We start from the raw sequence: 22,922 nt of genomic DNA on the forward strand, positions 1-22,922 counted from the left end.
ATGATCATCCTGATCACTGTTTCTAAGGGCTTATCAGGATTACCAAGATATCTGAGCTTATTTCCCTTTCCTAGCCCTAAATCACATTCTTGCCTGAAGCCTACTTCTTTGTTCTAGCCTAAAATTGGATTCCTGCCTGAGCTTAATATCAGATTTCTGCCTGAAGCCCATTTCCTTGTCCTTGACCAATGTCAGATTCCCAACAAACAGCCCCCAAAGCTCTCCACAAGCCTGTCCTTTTCTGAAAGACAGAAAGGGAGTGGATCCATATGGGAGAGAAAGTAGTAAGGAACTAGAAGTAGAGGGAGAGGAACTGTATTCAGATTATACAGTATTAGAAAATAATCTATGTTTAATAAGAAAGAAAAAAGGGGCAGGGGAAAAATAGATATTTGAGAACTTTCAGAATGAGATTAAAAAGTGTTGCTAAGTATCCCCCCTCTGCTTCTGTTTTAATGTAATGTCTTTAGGGACATTAATATTCATTAATATTAGCAGTAACATTGTATAAAAACACATTTTAACAAAAATCAGAGTAAAGTACAGAACCTTGCGCTAGATTTTCTTGGCTGTTGCTCCCAAATCTGATGAAAACCTTGTCTCCCTCCATTCAATTTTCATTGTCTCAGCCAATGTTTTGGAAAATTAGTTTATTTCATGTTTATGATATTTTTTCTGCATGTGTATCTGTGCACTATATGCATGTATGCTACTCACAGAAATAAGAAGAGGGTGATGGATTTCATGAGACTGGCATCCAGATGGTTGTGAGGAGTCTTTTTTTTTTCTCTAGGAATAAACATGTATTGTTCTGAATAGGCAGCAAGTGTTCCTAACTCTACAGCAACCTCTTGAACCTTGTTCCCACTTAGTTCTTATTCCACATCTTCTGTTACTCTCAGCAGAAGTTCAGGTGGTATGAAAACATGACAAACGAATTCTCAGAGTTCAGGAGCAACAGAAAGGGAAGCACAATTTATGCTTTTATGACCATATCTATACCTTTGGTGTTTGGAATGCAGGAGTCTAGTCTCCAGCCCTATCTTTTCTGTTTAACCACATTCAGTTGTTTCTGTGCATTTCTATAACTATTACTAATATTGATCTGTTTGAGTGTAGAGAAGTATGTTTTATGTATTAGAAATTTTTCCTGTATTAGAAATTTCTACAGGAAGAACCTTGAGTATATTGGCACCAGCAAAGGCACCTTGATGAGCACAATACCAACAGCCCAGGCAGCCACACTGATGAAGAATTAATAAGATGGACTCAATGGAACTGAAATGCTTCTATAAGGCACCTCGACACTGCTAATAGAAAAAGGTGGCAGCCTATTGAAATGCAGAAGTTTCACCAACCCAACATCTGAGAGAAGACTAATTTACAAAATATATAAAGAACTTAAGAATACAGACATTATCAAACCAAATAAACCAATTTAAAATGGGGTACAGATCTGAACAGAAATTTCTGAACAGAGGAATCTCAAAATATCTGAAAAGCATTTAAAGAAATGTTTAACATCCTTGGTCATCAGGAAAACTCAAATCAAAATGACTCTGAGATTCCATCTTATACTTTTCAGAGTGGCTAAGATAAAAAACACAAATGAGTGTGAAAGAACCTAGTAGGGAAACCCCCACTCAATTCTCGATTCGGCATGTGAAAGACCCACAACGTGAGGACTCCCTCACGTTCTGACTCAGGAGAGGCGACACCCCAAAATCACCCACAAGAAACGGTCTTGCTGCAACTGCAAGAGGATTTTTATTCGAGAGTGTTCTCGGGCCCATGGTCATACACCACGCAGGGGTAGAGGACCATGGCGCGCCGAGTAGCTGTATAAGGGGGTATTTAAAGGAAGAAACCACAACTCAAGGAAGTGGGGAGGGCATTGTTGGAAAAATACCAAAGATACCAGTTAAGAGTCACAAGGAAGTGTAAAGTCACAGGAGTCACAGAGAATACCTGGTAATTGTTTTGGTTAACTCTCAGTTTCTAAGAGCCCCTAATAATAGCACATTTGCATGGCAGTTTCCAGCGTTGGTCAGGGTGACTTTCTTTGAATGAACACTCTTTGAACCCAGGAAGCAGGTAGGTGGAGGAAGGAATGTCGCTATCAAGGTATGATTAGCATACCTTGGAGCAATGAGTCACAAAGGTCACATTCCCAAGCCTCATCCTAAAGGCCTAGAATTTTGTTACTTCTTCATTCCCCCCTTCTTCTAGTTAACAGTTCTAATCTTAGAACTAGACACTATCTTCTCCCTGACATAGTTGATCCTTTAGGGCATGGTACTGTTATCTCCAAACTAAAAGCCACACTGCATTAATTCTTGTTTTAATAAAGGTGACTTGCCTATTTAACACACATGGACCTATAATTAAAAGCAGAAGCAAAATCAAAAGGGGTCTCATAAAGGTAGATAGTAGGGTGGTCAAGAGTACAAGATAAGGGCCTTTCCACCCGAGTCTCAAGGTTTTCTGCGTGGAGATGTCTAGCAGGTCTTCTGGAGCAGGCCTTCTGGAGCTGCTTTTTCGCTCGCTGTCTCACTCACTGGAGCACCTTGAGCCTAGAGAACAAAGGCTGGGAAAGCAGCATGTCAGCACTATGTACAGAGGCTACTTTTACCAGTGGAGGGGGCCCCCTGTAGAGTAATTTATAAGGGGGTCAGTCTAAACTGTCCAGGGGTGTTTCTAACTCTGAAGAGCAATGGGTAGGAGAGCTATCCAATCATTAGCGCCAGTCTCCGCTGTCAATTTGGTAAGGGTCTCTTAATGGTTCTATTTATTTTCTCTACCTGTCCTGAGCTTTGGGGCCTGCATGCACAATGTAACTTTTAACTAATCTCTAATATCTTGGCCAGTTCCTGATTTACCTGGGCAACAAAGGCAGGACCATTACCTTGGGAAGATTTCTTTTAGGATCTTCAGTCCTGGTAGGAAAAGCTATCTATCTTGAAACGGTGTCTATAAACACTAACAAGTACTTGTTGCAATATCTAGCTGGCTTAATTTCTGTAAATTCTACCTCGTCATAGCACAGGCCTTGCAGCTTTTGGCTATTTCTTCTGCCAAGTCAGAGAGTCCTGTAACATAGTTAGGTCAAAGGACCTAACCACACCTTTTAATTTCTTGGCCCCCAGGCGAGTCAAATACTGTCCATAACTTGATAGTGCTCAGGAGTCTAAAGCTGGTCTCTCTGATGTCATAATAATTTTTAGGCTCCTTGACTGCCAGGATTATTGCTCCTTGGGCCACCTGTTTGGTGGTTAGATCTGCCATCTGATTTTCTTTAGCCACAGCATCTTAGGTTTTTTTCTGCAGATGTCAACAGCCCTCTTTGTCTGTATATTGCTCCGTACAGTGGCAAAAGCATACCTGCTGTCAGTGTAGACTTTTCTTTTGCCATTTATGGACCTTGTCTCAAAGTCACAAGTTCAGCTTTCTGGGCCGACGTCCCTTCAGGGAGGCTGCTGGCCTAGATCACTTGCTTTCTGTCCACCACCATACTGCTGTCCCCGCCTTCTGCTTACCTTTAACCTTGAGGCTGCTGTCATCAGTGTACCAGCTCGAACCCTCAGGCCAAGGCTGATCTGATCCTTCAGATCATTTCAGCGCAGTGGTGAGTAGGTGCAGTCTCACACAGTGGGACAGCAGGTGGAATGAAGCGAAGGTCACTCGTTCAGTCAACAAAAAGTTTTGATGTGTCACAGGAGCGTTGGTAGTCATCCATCAGTCAGGGGGCTTTCAGATAATGCTTTCAAGAGCGTGGGATGCCATTACAGCTAGTTGCTGTCCCAGAGTGAGCTTATCAGCATCCTTGACAAGCAGATTATGGCAGTAATAGCTTACAGGCAAGAAAACCACCCGCTGGCAACAGTGTGTAACTTTTTGGATAGGTAAGCCACTGGCCTTTTTCAAAGTCCCAAAGTCTGAGCAAGGACTCCTCTGGAGACCCCTGATCTCTCTTCCACATAAAGAGTGAAAGGCTTGGTTAGGTCAGGCAAAGGCTGGCCATCAAGAGGGCCTTTTTAATTTTTTAAAGGCTTTCTGGCGATCTGGGATCCACAAAACACCTCCCCTTTCTTGGTTAGGGGGTACAACAGGGCAGCTAAGGTCGCCAACCCAGGTGTCTAGAGTCTGTAGAAGCCAGCAGTACCCAAGAATTTTCTTACTTGCCTTGGTGTAGTTAGCCACTACTTCCGGTCTCGAAGGGTGTCTCTCAAATAAGTACCTTCAGTCTGACACAGCTGAGCCTTTTTAGCTGAGGCTCGGTCTTCAGTTGCCCAGGTTTCCTGTCTAGATCCTGTCTTTTTCTTTCTCTCCTATTACTGTGGCCAAGATTCTAGTCAAATTTCTCTCTTGTCTACGATCCCTCCTGTTTTCTCTTTCTTCTGCCTCCCGCCTCTCTCTCTCACACACACACACTTTCTCTGCCTCTTTCACTAGATTGCCTAACTGTCTCCCTCTTTTCTCTGAAGCTTCTTTCTGATATCGGGGGCCAACTGCCTTATGAAGGCCAGCCAGGCCACTGAGGCCTTCTGGGCTTCCGAGGTAAGATTAAAGGGAGTGAACTGCCTGAAGGCTTCCATAAGTCTTTCAAGGAACATTGAGGGAGGTTCGATCGGCCCCTGCATTACCTCTTACCTTAGCCAAATTAGTGGGCCCATCTTGAGGCACCTTGGAGACCAGAGCCTGGCGTTAGATTTTCAAGCTCTCCTTACCTTCAGCCATGTCGCAGTCGCAACTGGGGCGAGTCAAAAGGAATCCCATGTCGATCTCATTTTGTAGCTGTGTAGACCACCATTGGCTTCCGTGCCATTTTTCTAGCCTCTAACAGAATTCTCTCTCGCTCTTCGGTTGTTAAGAGCATCTGCAACAGCTGTTGACAATCATCTCAAGTAGGCTGATAAGAAAACATAAGGAACTCTACCAACCCTGTGAGGCTTTGGGGATCCTGAGAAAGGGGGTGGTTAGTTTTTCAGTTATAAATACCAACAGAGGAAAATGACCAGTACTGAAGGGTTTAAAGTTTGGGCGGGTCCACCAGAGTCCGCCAGGACTCTGTGCTCTGCAGTTCCATGTACCTGCAGCGGTCCGCCTCTCGACACCCCGAGGGGTTTAGGGTTCCCTCGGCAGCTGGGGTTGAGGCTGTGGATAAGGGGAAGGTTGTGGACTAGGCCACTCAGGAGGCTTCATAGATTTTGGAGGAGCCGAATTGGCTGGTGGCTGCGATTTGGGAGAAACCTTTAATTTCTCTTGTAACATAAGAGTACAACCACAATTTTGAGAAGCAAAACCCAATTTTAACAGTGAAAACAATCTAGTTTTTTCTTTAAAAATGAACTCTAAAAACATTACTTGCTATAAATTTTGGCTGCCTGTTCCTGCACACAAACACAAGAAGGTGTAGCCGCCAATATTTCAAAAAGACACTACCCTAAATCTTATCTTTTATAAATCGGATTTCTAGGATAAGAATTACATAGAATATTACTCAATTTAGGCGTATCTTTAGAGACTGTTCCCATGGATTGTCTCATGCTGCATGTTGTAGTTCTAAATTACTCTAACCCAGAGTTACCAGTTTTAAGTCAACTTTTTGTTACCAATGTTACAAATTTTTAATCATAACTAATAACTTATGAGCCACTAATCTATAGCCAAGACATATAAAACATATTTATACTTTTGAAACTATTTAGAAACAAAAATGAAATGGCCGCATACATTTGCTCATTTAAACCAAACAAAATTTTTAATTTTTCTAGCTGTAATTTCAAGAGAGGAGCACCTTGTCATCTGATGAATCTAATTATCACAAGCACAGAGATTTTTGTAGAACTTGAGAAGCTGCTGGTCCCTATAAGAGCAGCGTTTATAATCAGCTCCTAGCAGGGCTTCTCTAGCCACACTAGATTCCTAACTACAGGTGCAGGGCTCCAAAGACCAATTAAAACTGTTTATTTTATTTTTTTACCAAATTATCCCCAGATAGTCGGAGAGTACTGCTTTTCTCAAAACCCATTCTCTCACATCTCAGGTGTAAACTATCTCTAGTCAGGGTATAAAGCACCTATGAGAATTACCTTTGTTTTTCTAGATTTTTACATAGCTCTAAACACATACACAAAAACACATAAAACAGAAACCAACAGATCCAGACACATTCGACCCTTTTTTGTCCTCCACAAGCAGGCAAAAGAATTAGACGATTTTGGAGGGGGAAGCTTCCGCTTCAACAGAACTCGGTCCCTCTGACTGATCCGGAGACGGCCAGGCGTCCCTGGCTCTCCTTACCTCCCAGGGCATCCCCCGGGGCCACAGCCTGTGGTCCTCCTAGCACGTCTGCCGACCACAGTCCTCCGGTCCTTAGGGCCCAAAAGGACAGCTGCAAATACCGACCACGCGCGCATTTCAGACCCCATCACCCCATCATCTACAAACACCAGCATCCGTTTCTACCTAGACGAGCAAAACCAGAGAAGCACACTTGTTCCTCACTCTGCCAGGTGTAAAACCAAGGCACAGGCACGAGGTGGGACTCGAACCCACGATCTCGCAACCCGAAAACCAAGACACAAATTCAATAAACTCAGATGGATCCGAACTCAGACTTCACCATGCTTCAGAAACATAGGACAAGACACAAACAACCCAACACAACAAGCACATGTTCCAATGTTCGTTTCAGAAAACAGACACTCAAAACAGAGACACTGGCCGGCACACACACAAGAGGGGATCCCCATACCTCCAAGTCGGTTCTCGGGTGTGAGGGGTGGTCGTGTTTCCCGGCCAATGCACCAAATGAAAGACCCACAACGTGAGGACTCCCTCACGTTCTGACTCAGGAGAGGCGACACCCCAAAATCACCCACAAGAAACGGTCTTGCTGCAACTGCAAGAGGATTTTTATTCGAGAGCGTTCTCGGGCCCATGGTCATACACCACGCAGGGGTAGAGGACCATGGCGCGCCGAGTAGCTGTATAAGGGGGTATTTAAAGGAAGAAACCACAACTCAAGGAAGTGGGGAGGGCATTGTTGGAAAAAATACCAAAGATACCAGTTAAGAGTCACAAGGAAGTGTAAAGTCACAGGAGTCACAGAGAATACCTGGTAATTGTTTTGGTTAACTCTCAGTTTCTAAGAGCCCCTAATAATAGCACATTTGCATGGCAGTTTCCAGCGTTGGTCAGGGTGACTTTCTTTGAATGAACACTCTTTGAACCCAGGAAGCAGGTAGGTGGAGGAAGGAATGTCACTATCAAGGTATGATTAGCATACCTTGGAGCAATGAGTCACAAAGGTCACATTCCCAAGCCTCATCCTAAAGGCCTAGAATTTTGTTACTTCTTCACATGCACCCAAGAATCACGAACAGACGGCCAACTTGATGTAAGAACACGAGGTAGTTTAATGAAGGAGCTCCGGGCCGACACATATCTCCCGCAGGAGACAGAGGTGTTGATCACATGGTGGAGCCATAATGGCAGAGCTCCGGGTTGAAACGTATCTCACGCAGGAGACAGTGGTTTCGACCCCGAGGCTTGGAAGCTAGGGACTTTTATAGAAAAGGGTTGGGGTCAGGGAGGAATTGGCACAGTTTCACATGATTGGTCCATTTAAACATCAACAGACTGTCAGAAGGGTGGGAGATAGGGAGGCACCAGGCCAGTCAGGACATGTGACGATGGGCCTGCCCGGGCATGTCCTGGCCTGTTCTACTATGTTCTCAGCCCCAGGTTTTAAAGCTCACAAACAACTCTTTGGGCTATTTGACATAAATTACATGAATCACAGGTCTAAAGTTTTATTTCCTTTCAAGTGCTCATGCAGGTAAGGCTGTGGAACAAATCTGTTCTTCCATTGCTGGTGGAAATGCTAATGTGCCACCACTCTGGAAATCAATATGATGCTTTCTCAGATAATTGAAAATCCATCTACCTCAAGACCCAGCTATCCCATGCCTGGACATATACACAAAGAAAATTCCATCCTACCACAAGGACATTTGCTCAAATTTGTTCATAGCAGCTTTAGTCACAATACCCAGAAACTGGAAAACTAGATGGCCCTCAACAGAAGGATGGGTAAAGAAAATTGGCACATTTACACAATAGAGCATTATTAGGTTGATATCAAAAAAAAAAAATAATAAGCTGGGCGTGGTAGTGCACACCTTTAATCCCAGCACTCCGGAGGCAGAGGCAGGCAGATTTCTGAGTTTGAGGCCAGACTGGTCTATAGAGTGAGTTCCAGGACAGCCAGGGCTATACAGAGAAACCCTGTCTCGAAAAAACAAACAAACAAACAAATAAATAAACAAATAAGTAAATAACATCATTAATTTTGCCGGCAAATGTACAGAAATATATTTTTTTCTTCAGTGAAGTAACCCAGTCCCAGAAATTCACACATGGAATCAACTCACTTGAAAGTAGCTATTAGCTGTAATGCAAGGATAATCATACAACAGACACTTAGGATTAATACCAAGGAGAGCTCAAGTGTGGAATGCAGGAATCTCCCCAGGAATGGACAGTAGAATAGATTTCCTGGGAACTGGGGGCAGGTGAGGATGGATAAGGCAAAGAGTACTAGGAGAAGTCACTGGAATTTAGAATCATCTCAAGGGTGAGAAAAAGATCCAGTGCAATGGAAACTCCCTGGAATCTGCAAGGGGGATCCTAGCAAAGACCCTTAGTAGGGGTATGGAGCCTGAACAGGCCCTCTTCTATAACCAGGCATGGCTTGGTTGGGAAGGGATAGGAACACCAATCCAGCCAAAAAACTTCAACCTACAATCTATCCCACGTGGAAGGTATCCTAGGGTAATAATCACACAGAAATTGTGAGAGTGGACAAGTGTCCTATACAACCTGAGACCCATGCCTCAAGCAGGAGTCCATACCTCTCACTGCCTGGAGGGCCAGGAACCAGAAGTTGGATAGTCCAGATTCTTTATTTTTATTTATTTGTTTTTATTTGTTTGAGACAGGGTTTCTCTGTGTGGCCCTGGCTGTCCTGGAACTCACTCTGTAGACCAGGCTCGCCTCAAACTCAGAAATTCACCTGCCTCTGCCTCCCAAGTGCTGGGACTAAAGGTGTGTTCCACCACGCCCGGCCTGATAGTCCAGATTCTTAAGGAGAAACAAACCAATTGGGAAAAAGTCAATGAAGGGATTCCTAATGAATCTCTGCAATGTTTGTAGACAGGAGCCGAGAAGAAAAATCATCACCAGAGAAGCTTCCTCCAGTAAATGGATGGGAGCAGATGAAGTAACCTGCAACCAAATATTAGGAGAAGTCACAGAATCCTGCAAAAGACGGGGAGGATGGATTTTAGAAGGTAGAAGTATCAAGGACACCACAAATACAGGGCTCACAGAATCAACTAATCTAACCTAGTCCCATGGAGGCTCACAGACCCTAAACAGACAATCAGGGAGCCCAAATGGGTTCAGACTTATGGTCGAGTAGCTTGGTGTTCTGATGGGATGCCCAACAGTTGGAGGAGGCTCTGTCTCTGTTGTGAGTTGCTGTTTATATGCTCTGCTCCCTCAAGAGTGCCCATATTCAGGTGCAGTTAAGTAAACTCTTAATTAGTCAGATAAGGCTAGAGGCTGTGGTTAGGCAGTGGAAGATGAGGGGGAGCTAAGAATTTTAGAGAGGGGAGAGTCAGAGAGAGAGATGAGAGAAGAGACAGGGGATGTGGAGAAGATGGAGGTAGAAGATGAACCAGAACCACAGGGCTTGAAAGAACCACAGGTAGCTATGGATATCTTAGAAAGGCAATAGAGTAATATAGGGTACATATACCCAATCTAGGTGTGCATCTCATATTTATGGCAATTGAGTTTTGAATTCCTTGTACATGCATTTTGGGGGTTGACTATTTATTGCTATAAATCTGGTTGATAAAATGTTAAGTCTCTGGAGTTTTCATTTTACAGGGTTCCAGGGATTTGTGTGAGTGGCAGCCAGCTTACTGCCAGCTAGACAAATGAGGCCGTTGGACTAGGAAGGTCTAGATGGCTAGCTGTGGAAAGGATACAGGAATGCAAGACCACCATTAATAGAAAATAGCCTGGATTTTTTTTCTATAATTACATGGGGCATTTCTCTGACTCTCTTGTCTGCTTTTGAGAACCCCTTTCATGCTACTGGGTTGCTTTGTCTTGTCTTAGTAAGGGGCATGTGCCTGTCTTATTATAAACTGTTGTATTTGGTTGACATCCCTGGGAGGACTTCTCTCTTCTGAAAGGAAGCAAAGGAGTGGAGGTGGAAGAGGGACTGTTAGGGGGCAAGGGATTTCAGGGAAGGAAGGAGGGAAAAGTGGGCTGTAATATATAAGAGAATTTTTTTTTTTTTTTTGGTTTTTCCAGACAGGGTTTCTCTGTGTAGCCCTGGCTGTCCTGGAACTCACTTTGTAGACCAGGCTGGCCTCGAACTCAGAAATCTGCCTGCCTCTGCCTCCCGAGTACTGGGATTAAAGGCGTGCACCACCATGTCCGGCTTAAGAGAAAATTTACTAAAAGGAAAAATACCATAAAAAATAAATTCATGTTTAAGAAGACTCCACAGAACACCCTACAATATTCCTGGAGGTTCCACAGATTCCAGAGACAACACTTTGAGACACTAGGATCTCTGAGCCCCTCAGGACAAGGAAGAAGGCAGTGGTCAAGGAATTCCAGAGGGTGCTCAACCTGAGATCCAGATTGCCAAGATTTTCTTTGAACAATTTGTTTGCAAAACATTTTAAGAGGAGCCTGATACCTTCACCCCAAAAGAAAACTGTTACAACATATTTGATCATACTGTTTAGCCCAAAATTGTGTTATGTACTAAAAAAAAAACTGGTTTTAGTTGTGGAGTGACTCAGCTTTGGTACACACCTTTAATCCTTCTGGCTGGCATATAGACATACCTTTAAGTACACACCTTTAATTCCAAACACTGAAGGTAAAGCTAGTTTGTAGAAAGAAGCCCCAGCAGGGCAGTGGTGGTGCACGACTTTAATCCCAGCACTTGGAAGGCAGAGGCAGGCGAATTTCTGTGTTCGAGGCCAGCCTGGTCTACAAAGTGAGTTCCAGTACAGCCAGGGCTACACAGAGAAACCCGTCTCAAAAAAAAAAAAAAAAGAAGAAGAAGAAGAAGGAAAGAAAGAAAGAAATCCCAATGCGCAGAGAAACTAAGAATTCAGAGAAAGATTAGGCAGAAATGGATATACTCAACTGTTATGAGAAGAGAGAGGAAAGAGAAGAGCTCACTGCAGAGAGAAAGGGAGATAGGACAGTTTTAGCAGGACAGAGGTATAGAGGCAGGTTGAAGAGAGAACAAAAGGCAGAAAGTCAGAAGGAGTCTGAAGATTAGAACTGATTGTCAAAGTAGGAGAACAGGTGAGCAATTCAGGAGAAGCCAAAAAAAGCTATGTTGATTCAGTTACAGCGGAGAGGATTTTTTGAGCCAGAACAAATTAAATCAGGCAGTCAGAGATCAGAAAGAACTAGAAAGTGGGGACTCTATTCAGCTGTAAACATTCTAAGCTGTGAACATTATTAGCTGAGAACATTCTAAGCCTAGTTTTGATTTGATGGGGGCTAGAACCTTCCAGGATTAGTCCAAGGTCAGCAAATCAAGGCAGAAAGCCTCAGAAACAACAATTAATGCATGCAAATAAAAGTTACTTTGACAGGAAATTATTTGAAAGTTGCCTGGACTGTCACCTCTGGACAAAAGTATGGCTAAGGCATCTTCAGTTAAAGATACCAGTGTCCAGAAACTGTGAAAGATGTCACCAGATTCTCATCTTTCCAGAAGTCTGGATGTGTTGCAGCTGTAAGATTCTGACAGAATGTAAAAGGACACAGAAGCCCTGAAATTGGCAAGATAGACGTCAGTGTTAGCAGAACTAGCTTCACTGATTTAGAAAAATAGAGGTGCACAATGCTCTGGCCACTCCTTGAACCTGTGTGTCTGCCAATGTTCTGACCAGGTGTGTGCCCATTGCTGCACCTTCATTAGACTCTTTCCTTGTACCCCTCCCATACCCATTTCTTGAGAATAGACATTGTTTAGATCTGGAAATCCCCTACTCTCCCCCTTCTCCTTCCCCCCCTGAGGGCCTATAAAAAGTGGGACCTCTTTCCCTTTGCTGTCGACTCCTCTACCCCTGCGTGGGATATGAGTCATCCCCAGAGCTCTGGCTTTCCCTGAATAAAGCCTCATGTGGTTTGCAACAAGCTCGGTCTGTTGTGAGTTCTTGGGTGTCCGCTATTGTCCAGAGGCCTGAGCGAGGGGCTCCTTTCGGAGTCTTTCACAGCCACCCCTGGTTGTCTGTGTAGTGTGTCTCTGTCTCTCTCTGCCTCTCTGTCTCTGTCTCTCTTTCTCTCTGGCTTTATATGGGCATTTGTCAGTTTGGTTTTTTTGAAATGACTAGTTGCTTTCTCTGGTAGGAGGACTTTACACAGCCTTACCACCTGTCTTCCTCATGTTTAGTACAAAAAAATCCTTTTGACTCTGGCAAGGCACCCATAAAGTCACTGCTACCATCCACCTTCCCCCCAAAACAAAACAAAACAAAACAAAACAAAACAAAAACACCCTTACACCTGTCCCACCTGACAGAGTCTTCATAAGCAAAACCTATGATTCCTGCCCAAGGGGGTCCCAGTCTCTTGTAAGAGGCAACTTCCACCCTACAGGAGCCTGCTCCTGAGAGGTAAGAAAAGAACAATTTAGAGCAACTTTCCTGCAAAGGGGTGAGGGAGGTTTGCACAGTGATCATCTACAATCATTTCAAATGTTAGATTTAAGACAGGGGATCCGTCTATCAAGGTCCCAAAAGCACCAGATACAGAGTCACTGATGCTCAAGGTTGGCAGTAAGTCTAACCAAGGAATAAAAAAAATCAAAATCAATTGATTGGTCCAAGGTTGAAGGATAAGCAAAATTGAAGCAAGACAGAGGAGAGCTAGGAGCTACTGAGCTGACAGAATCACTAATTATTTCTGTGTCCTCCTGACTGTGGATCTCTCTAAGAGATGAAGACCTGGAAAAATGAGAGATATGGGCAAAATTTTACATGTCACTTTACATGAGGGTAGTACTAACCCTAATCTTTGATATCTGTTGAATATATGCTGCACCCTTTGGAAAACAGAATAATCTCTCCTTTTCAGAGCCAGCAGAGCAACCATGGCAGTTCCTGAAGAGGAGAGACCTCACCTGTAGGAGATGCAGACTATGAGGTATCAAGAAGCTGAATCCTGCCAATGAAAGTGATTGAATTGAAAAGCATTTAGGATATTCCTAAACTACACCCTTAAGTGACTCTGAAAAAGGAGGATTTCCTGAGGGGGAAGTACAAGACCACCAACCAAGCCGGGCGGTGGTGGTGCACGCCTTTAATCCCAGCACTTGGGAGGCAGAGACAGGACTGAGTTCGAGGCCAGCCCGGTCTACAAAGTCAGTTCCAGGACAGCCAGGGCTACACAGAGAAACCCTGTCTTGAAAAAAAAAACCAAAACAAACAAAACAAACAAACAAACAAAAAGACCACTAACCAAATTGGTAGGAGTCATCACAAGGTCTGTGGGTCTAAGTAGAATAACACACGGGAAAGAAGAAAGTCAAGTTTTGGGGCTCTGCTTCCTGTCCACCATATGGGAGCTCTTCCACCTTCCCTCCTTTGTGAACATTCAGACTTCTGACAAGTTAAGGAAAATACCTTTTCCTTGATCATGTTTGTGGCAGAGATTAGTGTAAGACAAGCACAAGGGTAAATAAAAGCTGTGCATGGAATGACACGATCCCTACATTTATGAAAGGTTGACCACAGTAAGCAAATTACACTGGGGAAGGCTATTCTTATTCACATTTAGACTACCTCTGGAATTGTGTAACATTCAAAATTGGAAAGTACAACTTTTAATTTTTTATATTTTGCTTAAATTGAAGTAGATAGATCCAGTTCAAATGCAGATTTTTCAGTAGAAAACCACACACCTTTAATTTGAGTTTTGAGTCAGGAAAACACACTTTTTGTTGTTGTTGTGGTTGTTTTTTTTCCCAGACAGGGTTTCTCTGTGTAGCCCTGGCTGTCCTGGAACTCACTCTGTAGACCAGGCTGGCCTTGAATTTAGAAATCCACCTGCCTCTGCCTCCCAAATGCTGGGATTAAAGGCATGCACCACCAAGCCTGGCTAAAACACACACCTTTAAGGCAGATATTGAGGCTAGAAGACACACCTTCAACTTGGCCACACCTTCTGCTGGAGGCCTATACATGGAATAAGGAAGCTTTGTGTCTTTACCTGTTTGCTCTCATCTTACTGAGCAAGCCCGTTTCTTTACTGGTATTGGAGACTATTTCTTCAGAATTCCAGCACATACTGAAGAACACCTGAGACTTCAAACCTTGTAGACTAAGTAAGTACTGGCTTTTGTAGTAGTTGGATTAGCTGGACCTCAGCCTGTATGTTAGTGTCATATGTCCACTTTTTATTTCTATAGTGGGATTCATTCTGTATGTTTTATACAGGACCCTGACTAAATACAATATACTTGAAATGTGAATGTATAACATTTTCCAAGCTCATCCAAAGTTCAATATAATTGTAGTGTTTTACTCATAAAGAGTTCCAGAGTTTCGAGGCCAGCCTGGTCTACAAAGTGAGTGCCAGGACAGCCAGGGCTACACAGAGAAACCCTGTCTCAAAAAAAAAAAAAAAAAAAAAAAAAAAAGAGTTCCAGAGTATGTTTTTTAGAACCAGGTAAGGTAAGAATGGGAGGGGTGCCCCAGTGGGCCCATGCTTAGGCATCCCTTCCCCCTCTGGTATCAACCACAGTATAGAACAGAATTTATTGCTGGGCAGTGGTGGCACATGCCTTTAATCCAAACACTTGGGAGACAGAGGTAGGCGGCTTTCTGAGTTTGAGGTCAGCCTGTTCTACAGAGTGAGTTTCAGGGTAGCCAGGGCTATACAGAGAAACCCTGTCTAAAAAACAAACAAAAGAATAGAGTTTATTATACAGTATGGTTTAGTATAGGTTTTGTATAGAATAGAGTTTATTTAGAGCATGGGAAAGGGAGTTGAGTAGGGATGAGAAGAGAATAGAGGAAGAGAGAGAGAGAGAGAGAGAGAGAGAGAGAGAGAGAGAGAGAGAGAGAGAGAGAGAGAGAGAGAGGCCAGCCAGGAACACATGGAGAAAGAGGGAGAAGGGAAAGGGAGAGGGGGAAAAAGTAGTTACAGAATCAGGGAGAGTAAAATTGCAAGGAGGGAGTAAACAACCCCCTTTATAGTGAATCAGCGGTACCAGGCTATTGCCAGGTAACTGTTGGGTAGAGCCTCTGTGAGCTACTGCCTGTGAGGAATTACAAGTGTTTAGCAGATGCTTGAGAGTATTTTTTTTTTTAAATAGAACTCTACTCCTACCATTTATTTCTTCTTACAAAAAAATCTGTCATTATATATTAAAGTTTTTGTTTTATATATCAAAAAATAAGTTTACAAAAGAGATAAATTTGTTAACAGCATGAACACTCTTTAAGATTAGCTTAGGAAAGACAAAACTTTTGGTGGAGCAGAAGAAGAAGGGGGGGCTTTTTCTTCTGTCTGGGTGACTGAATACATATAAATGTAGTATCATAAGAAGCATTTTGAAGTATGTATTGAAAAGACAATTAGGGGCTGGAGAGATAGCTCAGCAGGTAAGACCTCTTCCAAAGGTCCTCAGTTAAAATCCCAGCAACCACATGGTGGCTCACAACCATCTGTAATGAGATCTGATGCCCTCTTATGGTGTGTCTGAAGACAGCTACAGTGTACTTACATATAATAATAAATAAATCTTTTTTAAAAAAGAAAGAAAGAAAAAGACAATTAACAGACATTGGAAAATTTGAAAACCTTGTGAATATGATAAATGATCATATACTTTAGCATGAGACTATATACTTAAGTGTATAGGCTTAAGTCTATAGTTAAAAGACAACTAAAGGAAACTTATTTGTAACAATGACAGCTGATACTACAGATTTAGCACAAGAAACACTTTAAGTCTATGGGATATAGACAATTAAAGGAAACTTAAAATTTGCACTTTTGATTATAAAAGTTGGGTCATATAGTGGAGTGTTTAATTAGGGTTAGGCTAATTTATAAGAACTCTATTGATTAATGTTAGGGCAGTGGCATAAAAAGGGGAAGGAATATGAAACATTTAGTCACTGGAAACTGAGTTTCCAAAAGAAAGTAACAGAAGGTTAAATCTGTGAAAGGTTACATCTGAACTTTTGTATTCTTTATCTTGAAGGTTGAGAGTTAGGCAAACCTGTCTTTCTTTCTTTTTTTTTTTTTTTTTTTTTTTTTTTGGTTTTTTGAGACAGGGTTTCTCTGTGTAGCTCTGGCTGTCCTGGCACTCACTTTGTAGACCAGGCTGGCCTCGAACTCAGAAATCCAGAAATCCGCCTGCCTCTGCCTCCCGAGTGCTGGGATTAAAGGCCTGCGCCACCATGCCCGGCAAACCTGTCTTTCATAAGAGATCTGGTAGTTGCAATTAGTAAACAAATTGATTAATGATCTAATAAGGTGTTCAATTACCTTTGGGTAAGGAGCTAGAGGTCTGTTTTCTAGCTGAAGTTAGCTTAGCTGTCAATGTAGTCAGATATTTGGGAAATACAAATTATAATCTAGGTGTTACTAATTATAATGACAGAGGTTAGTCAATAATCCATTACCTAGACATTTTTCCCAGGTCTCTGCATTCTCCATCACAGCTGGGGCAGAATCAGTTTGTCCATTAGGCCCAGAAGGCAAGAAACTTTTTTATTTTTATTTTTTTATTAGATATTTTCTTTATTTACATTTCAAATGCTATCCTGAAAGTTCCCTATACCCTCCCCCAGCCCTGCTCCCCTACCTACCCACTCCCACTTCTTGGCCCTGGAGTTCCCCTATACTTGGGCATATAAAGTTTGCAAGACCTAGGGGCCTCTCTTCCCAGTGATGGCCGACTAGGCCATCTTCTGCTACATATGCAGCTAGAGACATGAGCTCTGGCGGTACCAGTTAGTTCATATTCTTGTTACACCTATAGGGCTGCAGACCCCTTCAGCTCCTTGGGTACTTTCTCTAGCTCCTCCACTGGGTTCCCCGTGTTCCATCCAATAGATGACTGTGAGCATCCACTTCTGTATTTGCCAGGCACTGGCATAGCCTCATAGGAGATAGCTATATCAGGGTCCCTTCAGCAAAATCTTGCTGGCATATGCAATAGTGTCTGATTATGGGATGGATTCCCGGGTGGAGTAGTCTCTGGATAGTCCATCCTTTAGATGGATTAATCTTAGCTCCAAACTTTGTCTCTGTAACTCCTTTCATGGGTATTTTGTTCCCTATTCTAAGGAAGAATGAAGTATCCACACGTTGGTCTTCCTTCTTCTTGATTTTTTTTGTGTTTTGCAAATTGTATCTTGGGTATTCTAAGTTTCTGGGCTAATATCCACTTACCAGTGAGTGCATATCAAGAGACTTCTTTTGTGATTGGGTTACCTCACTAAGGATGATACCCTCCAGATACATCCATTTGTCCAAGAATTTCATAAATTCATTGTTTTTGATAGCTGAGTAGTACTCTATTGTGTAAATGTACCACATTTTCTGTATCCATTCCTCTGTTGAGGGACATCTGGGTTCTTTCCAGCTTCTGGCTATTATAAATAAGGCTGCTATGAATATAGTGGAGCATGTGTCCTTATTACCAGTCGGAACATCTGGGTATATGTCCAGGAAAGGTATTGCGGGATCTTCCAGTAGTACTATGTCCAATTTTCTGAGGAACTGCCAGACTGACTTCCAGAGTAGTTGTACAATCTTGCAATCCTACCAGCAATGAAGGAGTGTTCCTTTTTCTTCACATTCTCTCCAGCATCTGCTGTCACCTGAATTTTGATCTTAGCCATTCTGACTGGTTTGAGGTCGAATCTCAAGGTTGTTTTGATTTGCATTTCCCTGATGATTAAGGATGTTGAGCATTTCTTCAGGTGCTTCTCTGCCATTCAGTATTCCTCAGTTGAGAATTCTTTGTTTAGCTCTGTGCCCCATTTTTTAATGGGGTTATTTGAATTTCTGGATTCCAGCTTCTTGAGCTCTTTGTATATATTGGATATTAGTCCCCTATCAGATTTAGGATTGGTAAAAATCCTTTACCAATCTGCTGGTGGCCTTTTTGTCTTATTGACAGTGTCTATTGCCTTACAGAAGCTTTGCAATTTTTTTTTGTTTTGTTTTTTGTTTTTTGTTTTTTCAAGACAGGGTTTCTCTGTATAGCCCTGGCAGTCCTGGAACTCACTCTGTACACCAGGCTGGCCTCGAACTCAGAAATCCGCCTGCCTCTGCCTCCCAAGTGCTGGGATTAAAGGCGTGCGCCACCACGCCCGGCTAGCTTTGCAATTTTATGAGGTCCCATTTGTCAATTCTTGATCTTACAGCACAAGCCATTGCTGTTCTGTTTAGGAATTTTTCCCCTGTGCCCATATCTTCAAGGCTTTCCCCCACTTTCTCCTCTATAAATTTCAGTGTCTCTGGTTTTATGTGGAGGTCTTTTAATCCACTTAGACTTGAGCTTTGTACAAGGAAATAAGAATGGATCAATTTGCATTCTTCTACATGATAAATGCCAGTTGTGCCAGCACCATTAGTTGAAAATGCTGTCAATTTCCCACTGGATGGTTTTAGCTCCCTTGTCAAAGATCAAGAGACCATCGCTGTGTGGGTTCATTTCTGGGTCTTCAATTCTATTCCATTGATCTACCTGTCTGTCCTTGTACCAGTACCATGCAGCTATTATCACAATGCTCTGTAGTACAGCTTGGGTTCAGGCATGGTGATTCCAGAGGAAGAACCTTTTTTGTGGAATCGGAATGTGGGAGAAATGACTGACCTTGTCCTAGGCGATATGAGAGATTTAACTCTCAGAGTGTCCTCAGTTGGACAGTGTAGGTTGAGTCCAGGCAGCCTCAAGGCAATGGAGCTCTGTAACTCATGGTTATCATAACACAATCTATGCAGTCTTGTCACTGTGCCTACATCTTCTCATACAGCTTTGTGTGGGGTGGGAGGGTTGTAACTCTTATGCTTTGGAAGTCTCTATCTGACCTAATAAGCTTAAACATTTGCTGTTACATTTAGCAGATTTCTGAGATGATTGAGACATAGTATATACTAAGCATATCTGAGTTAGGCAATCTTTAACCTAAAGCAGTGATCTTTGATCTTGTTTAATGATGTAAATATTTATATTAGTTTTAAAATTATTGTTTACCAAGGTATGATGGAAATCAGAGACCCTATGTCAGGATGTTCTAAGGTGACAAGGCAGTGAGGTAGGAACTGCCCATAACAAAGATGGTGGATGAACATGGGACTGTCATTAACTAAGATGGCACTGAAGCCACAGCCATTCATGTGACCTCCCTTAGCTAAGATGGCACCGAAGCAATAACATAGGAAAACCTTATCTGCCCACAAAAAAGATGGCAGATACTCACAAGACTGCCCCCAACCAAGATGGTGCTAAAGCTACAGCTCTGCCAGGAAGAATGTCACATGTTTGTTATATCTTGGAATGGCAGAAATAATTGTGTATCAATAGATAAAAACATATAAAAAGACAAACACCATAGAGATAGTGGACATGTTTTGTTTGGTGGACAAGAGGTCTTTGTTTTCACAGTAGCCAGCCTCTGTTGCTGTGACCAGAGCAGTGGGATCTGTGCATGGACTAGCTCAGCTATTACACCTGGTTGATGCAGAACAGAATGGAAAAAAATCAGAGAGCTGACAGTGGTGGTGGTGGGTGGGCCCCAGGAGCACAGAAGCATAGGCAGCAGCTCAACCTCCTGTGAGCAGGGTGGGGTGGGGAGGAAGAGGCAGCACCTGCAGCTGTGCTCTGTCTGCCTGCAACTCTGCTCTAGCACAGCATGTTTTGTGCAGCATGATGTTAGGTCAGGCAGGGAGCAAGAAAGCAAGGGGGAAAGCAGAGAGAGGAGGCTTGAAGCAGCCACAGAATCACGGCAGAATCCAGGGGAAACACTGTTTCTCAATGGTTATCATACTACAATCTAGACAGTCTTCTTACTGTGCCTGTATGTGGGAGGGAGAACAAAGAAGTAAAGTGGCAAGAGATGGAGGTAGTGTGAGGGGACCCTGTGTAGAAACCTTTCCATTTTTCTGGATGGCTGGTGAGAGACTTGTAAAATATATTTAAGTGCCCTTAAACGGCAATGAAGAGTCATTGCTTAGTGGATATTGGGGCCAAATGTAGCCTGTAAATTTGGAAGTCTTAATGAGTGGGAGGCATCTCAGTAAGGATCCTGGGAGTGGCTGCAAAGGCATATCCTTTCTGGGTGAGAGTGGCAGTTATTAATTTCTCCTACCAGCATCCTGAGGATAAGTTAACTAAAACAACAGGAGGGACAGATCACCAAGACCTCAAGTAGTCAATTGGGGTCTCAGCTCAGGCCAGTACCTGAGTGGACAGTGAGGAGAATGGTACCCAGGCTTGGGGTGTCACAGCATTGAGAAAGAAAATGATGCAGGGGAAAGAGAAAATCTCACTCAAGGGAAAATGTCCTGTAATGAGGAGTCAGCAAGGAGACCAATCATAAAGATTGGGACTGTCTCTATCCACAAGAACACCACAGGGTGGCTGTGAGCTCAACATCCCTCCCTTGGAACCAGGGGATATTTACACTGACCAGTGTGGGAGAGGGAACTTACCAATTTGCTTTTGTTTGGATGGATAGGTCTAGCGAGAAATTGGCTGGAAAGTTCATGTGGCAGCAGGAGATGTTAACCTGACAGTTTTTAAATCTGCATCACACCATCAATTGTGTTTTATAAAAAGAAATCCAGGATGTGTTTGTTAGATCCAGGTATTGTGAGGGTGGGAGTGGTACCCTGGTGGGTAAACACTGAGGCATATCTTCCCCCTGAGGTACCAGCCAAGATTAGTATAGAATAGAGTTTATTTACACCATGGAAAGGGGAGTTGAGGAGGGATGAGAAGAGAGGAGAGAGAGAGAGAGAGAGAGAGAGAGAGAGAGAGAGAGAGAGAGAGAGAGAGAGAGAGAGAGAGAATTTAAGAGAAATTGAAATAAAATCTAAAATACCTATACTTGTATCCAACAGGAAGAAGAATAAATAACTTCTAGTTATTTTCAGATCAACTTTAACCTCCAAAGTACCTCCAGCAGAAATGTCAGGGGACATGGAAGCCAAGATCTGGGGCTCCACACAGATCAGTGTTAAAGAATTCTGCTATGAGTGGACCATTAGCAACTTTTCATTTTGCATGGGGGGAATTAGGAGAAAGATTAAAAGCCCAGTGTTCTCTTTGGAGGCCAATGAGGAAGTGGCCTGGTGTTTGAGAGTATACCCAAACGGGTTTGATGAAGAAAGCAAAGATTACCTGTCAGTTTACCTGGTGTTGGTCAACTGCCCAAAGAGACAAGTTAGGGCAAAGTTTGAATTCTGGATCAAAAATTCCCAAGGAGAGAAATATCAATATACTCAGAGCTTGAATGTCCCTAGCTTTCAGAGAAAGCAAAACTGGGGATTCAGTAAGTTCATCCTTCGAGATTCCCTCCTCTCCCATCGGAATTGGCTTCTCCCTAAAGACCAGCTAACCCTCTGCTGCAAGGTGAGCATAGTAGGAGCCATCATAAACATGCCTGGACAGAACATGATACCTGCAATCAAGGATCCAAGACACACGTTGACAGATGACCTAGGCAAGCTGTGGGAGAATTCCCTCTTCACAGACTGCTCCTTGTTGGTAGCTGGCCATGAATTCAGGGCTCACAAAGCCATCCTAGCAGCTCACTCTCCAGTTTTCAGAGCCATGCTTGAACATCAAATGGAGGAGAGACTAGCAAACTGCTTTGAGATCCAGGAGCTGGATTTTCAAGTCTTTAAGGAGATCATGGGCTTCATCTACACTGGGAAGGCTCCAACCCTCCACAGCCACTCCATGGCCTGTGATGTGCTGGCAGCTGCTGACAAGTATGGCCTTGAGGGCTTGAAGGTCATATGTGAGGATGCCCTCTGCAGGAACCTCTCTGTGGAGAATGCTGCACACACTCTCATTGTGGCTGACCTCTACAGCACAGAGCAGCTGAAGACTCGGGCTCGACATTTCATTGCCCTTCATGCTTCTGAAGTCTCTAAAAGCTCCGGCTGGAAGTCAATGGTGGAGTCCCATCCCCACTTGGTGGATGAAAGATTCCACTCCCTGGCTTCTGCACAGAGTGTTTTCTTGGAGTCCTTATTCAAACGCCTTAAGGGATTTTAGGAGCTAGAGAGATATCACCAACACCTACCTGTCTTCCCACATCAACAACCAGTCTCATCTATAGAACTATGTCATAACACCCACTGTAGCCTTACTCTCTGCCTGCATGCATCTCCTTCGAGTCCCAGAGACAATTCTTTAAGATCCCTCAGGCTAACTCCTTACTGTATTCTAGCGCCTAACTCCAGAACACAGTCACTGATAACTCACTGTCCAATCCTGAGGGGAAAGCATGAAAGATGCCTGTAGATCTTCCCTTCTCCTTCAGTTCTTGTAAAACCACAACTACCAGTCTAATCCCCAACTCTATAGAATCTTTCTGGCCTGACCACTTTTCTTTTCTTTTTTGTTTTTTTGTTTTTTTTGTTTTTTTGTTTTTTGTTTTTTTCCAGACAGGGTTTCTCTGTGTAGCTCTGGCTGTCCTGGAACTCTCTGTAGACCGGGCTGGCCTTGAACTCAGAAATCCAACTGCCTCTGCCTCCCAAGGGTTGGGATTAAAGGCGTATGCCACCACTGCCCGGCCTGACCACCTTTCACTGTGTCACTGAATTCCAAG

The 22,922-nt window shown here is 43.2% G+C and overlaps 1 protein-coding gene across 1 annotated transcript; it reads left to right on the forward strand.

Annotated features, from left to right (window-relative positions):
* Window positions 1-21,271: 21,271 nt before the first annotated feature.
* Window positions 21,272-22,366, forward strand: LOC147005576 (TD and POZ domain-containing protein 2-like). The gene has a single exon (XM_085835308.1). The coding sequence runs from the start codon at window positions 21,272-21,274 to the stop codon at window positions 22,364-22,366; it is 1,095 nt and encodes a 364-aa protein (XP_085691434.1).
* The last annotated feature ends 556 nt before the right edge of the window (window positions 22,367-22,922 follow it).

This window comes from Mus caroli, unplaced genomic scaffold (genome assembly GCF_978045245.1).
Source record: "Mus caroli unplaced genomic scaffold, Mus_caroli_1 scaffold_3, whole genome shotgun sequence".
Taxonomy (NCBI): Eukaryota; Metazoa; Chordata; class Mammalia; order Rodentia; family Muridae; genus Mus; species Mus caroli.

Excerpts from the sequence above, each read along its gene's own strand:
- LOC147005576 (XM_085835308.1), top strand. The coding sequence starts at position 21,272 with ATGTCAGGGGACATGGAAGCCAAGATCTGGGGCTCCACACAGATCAGT.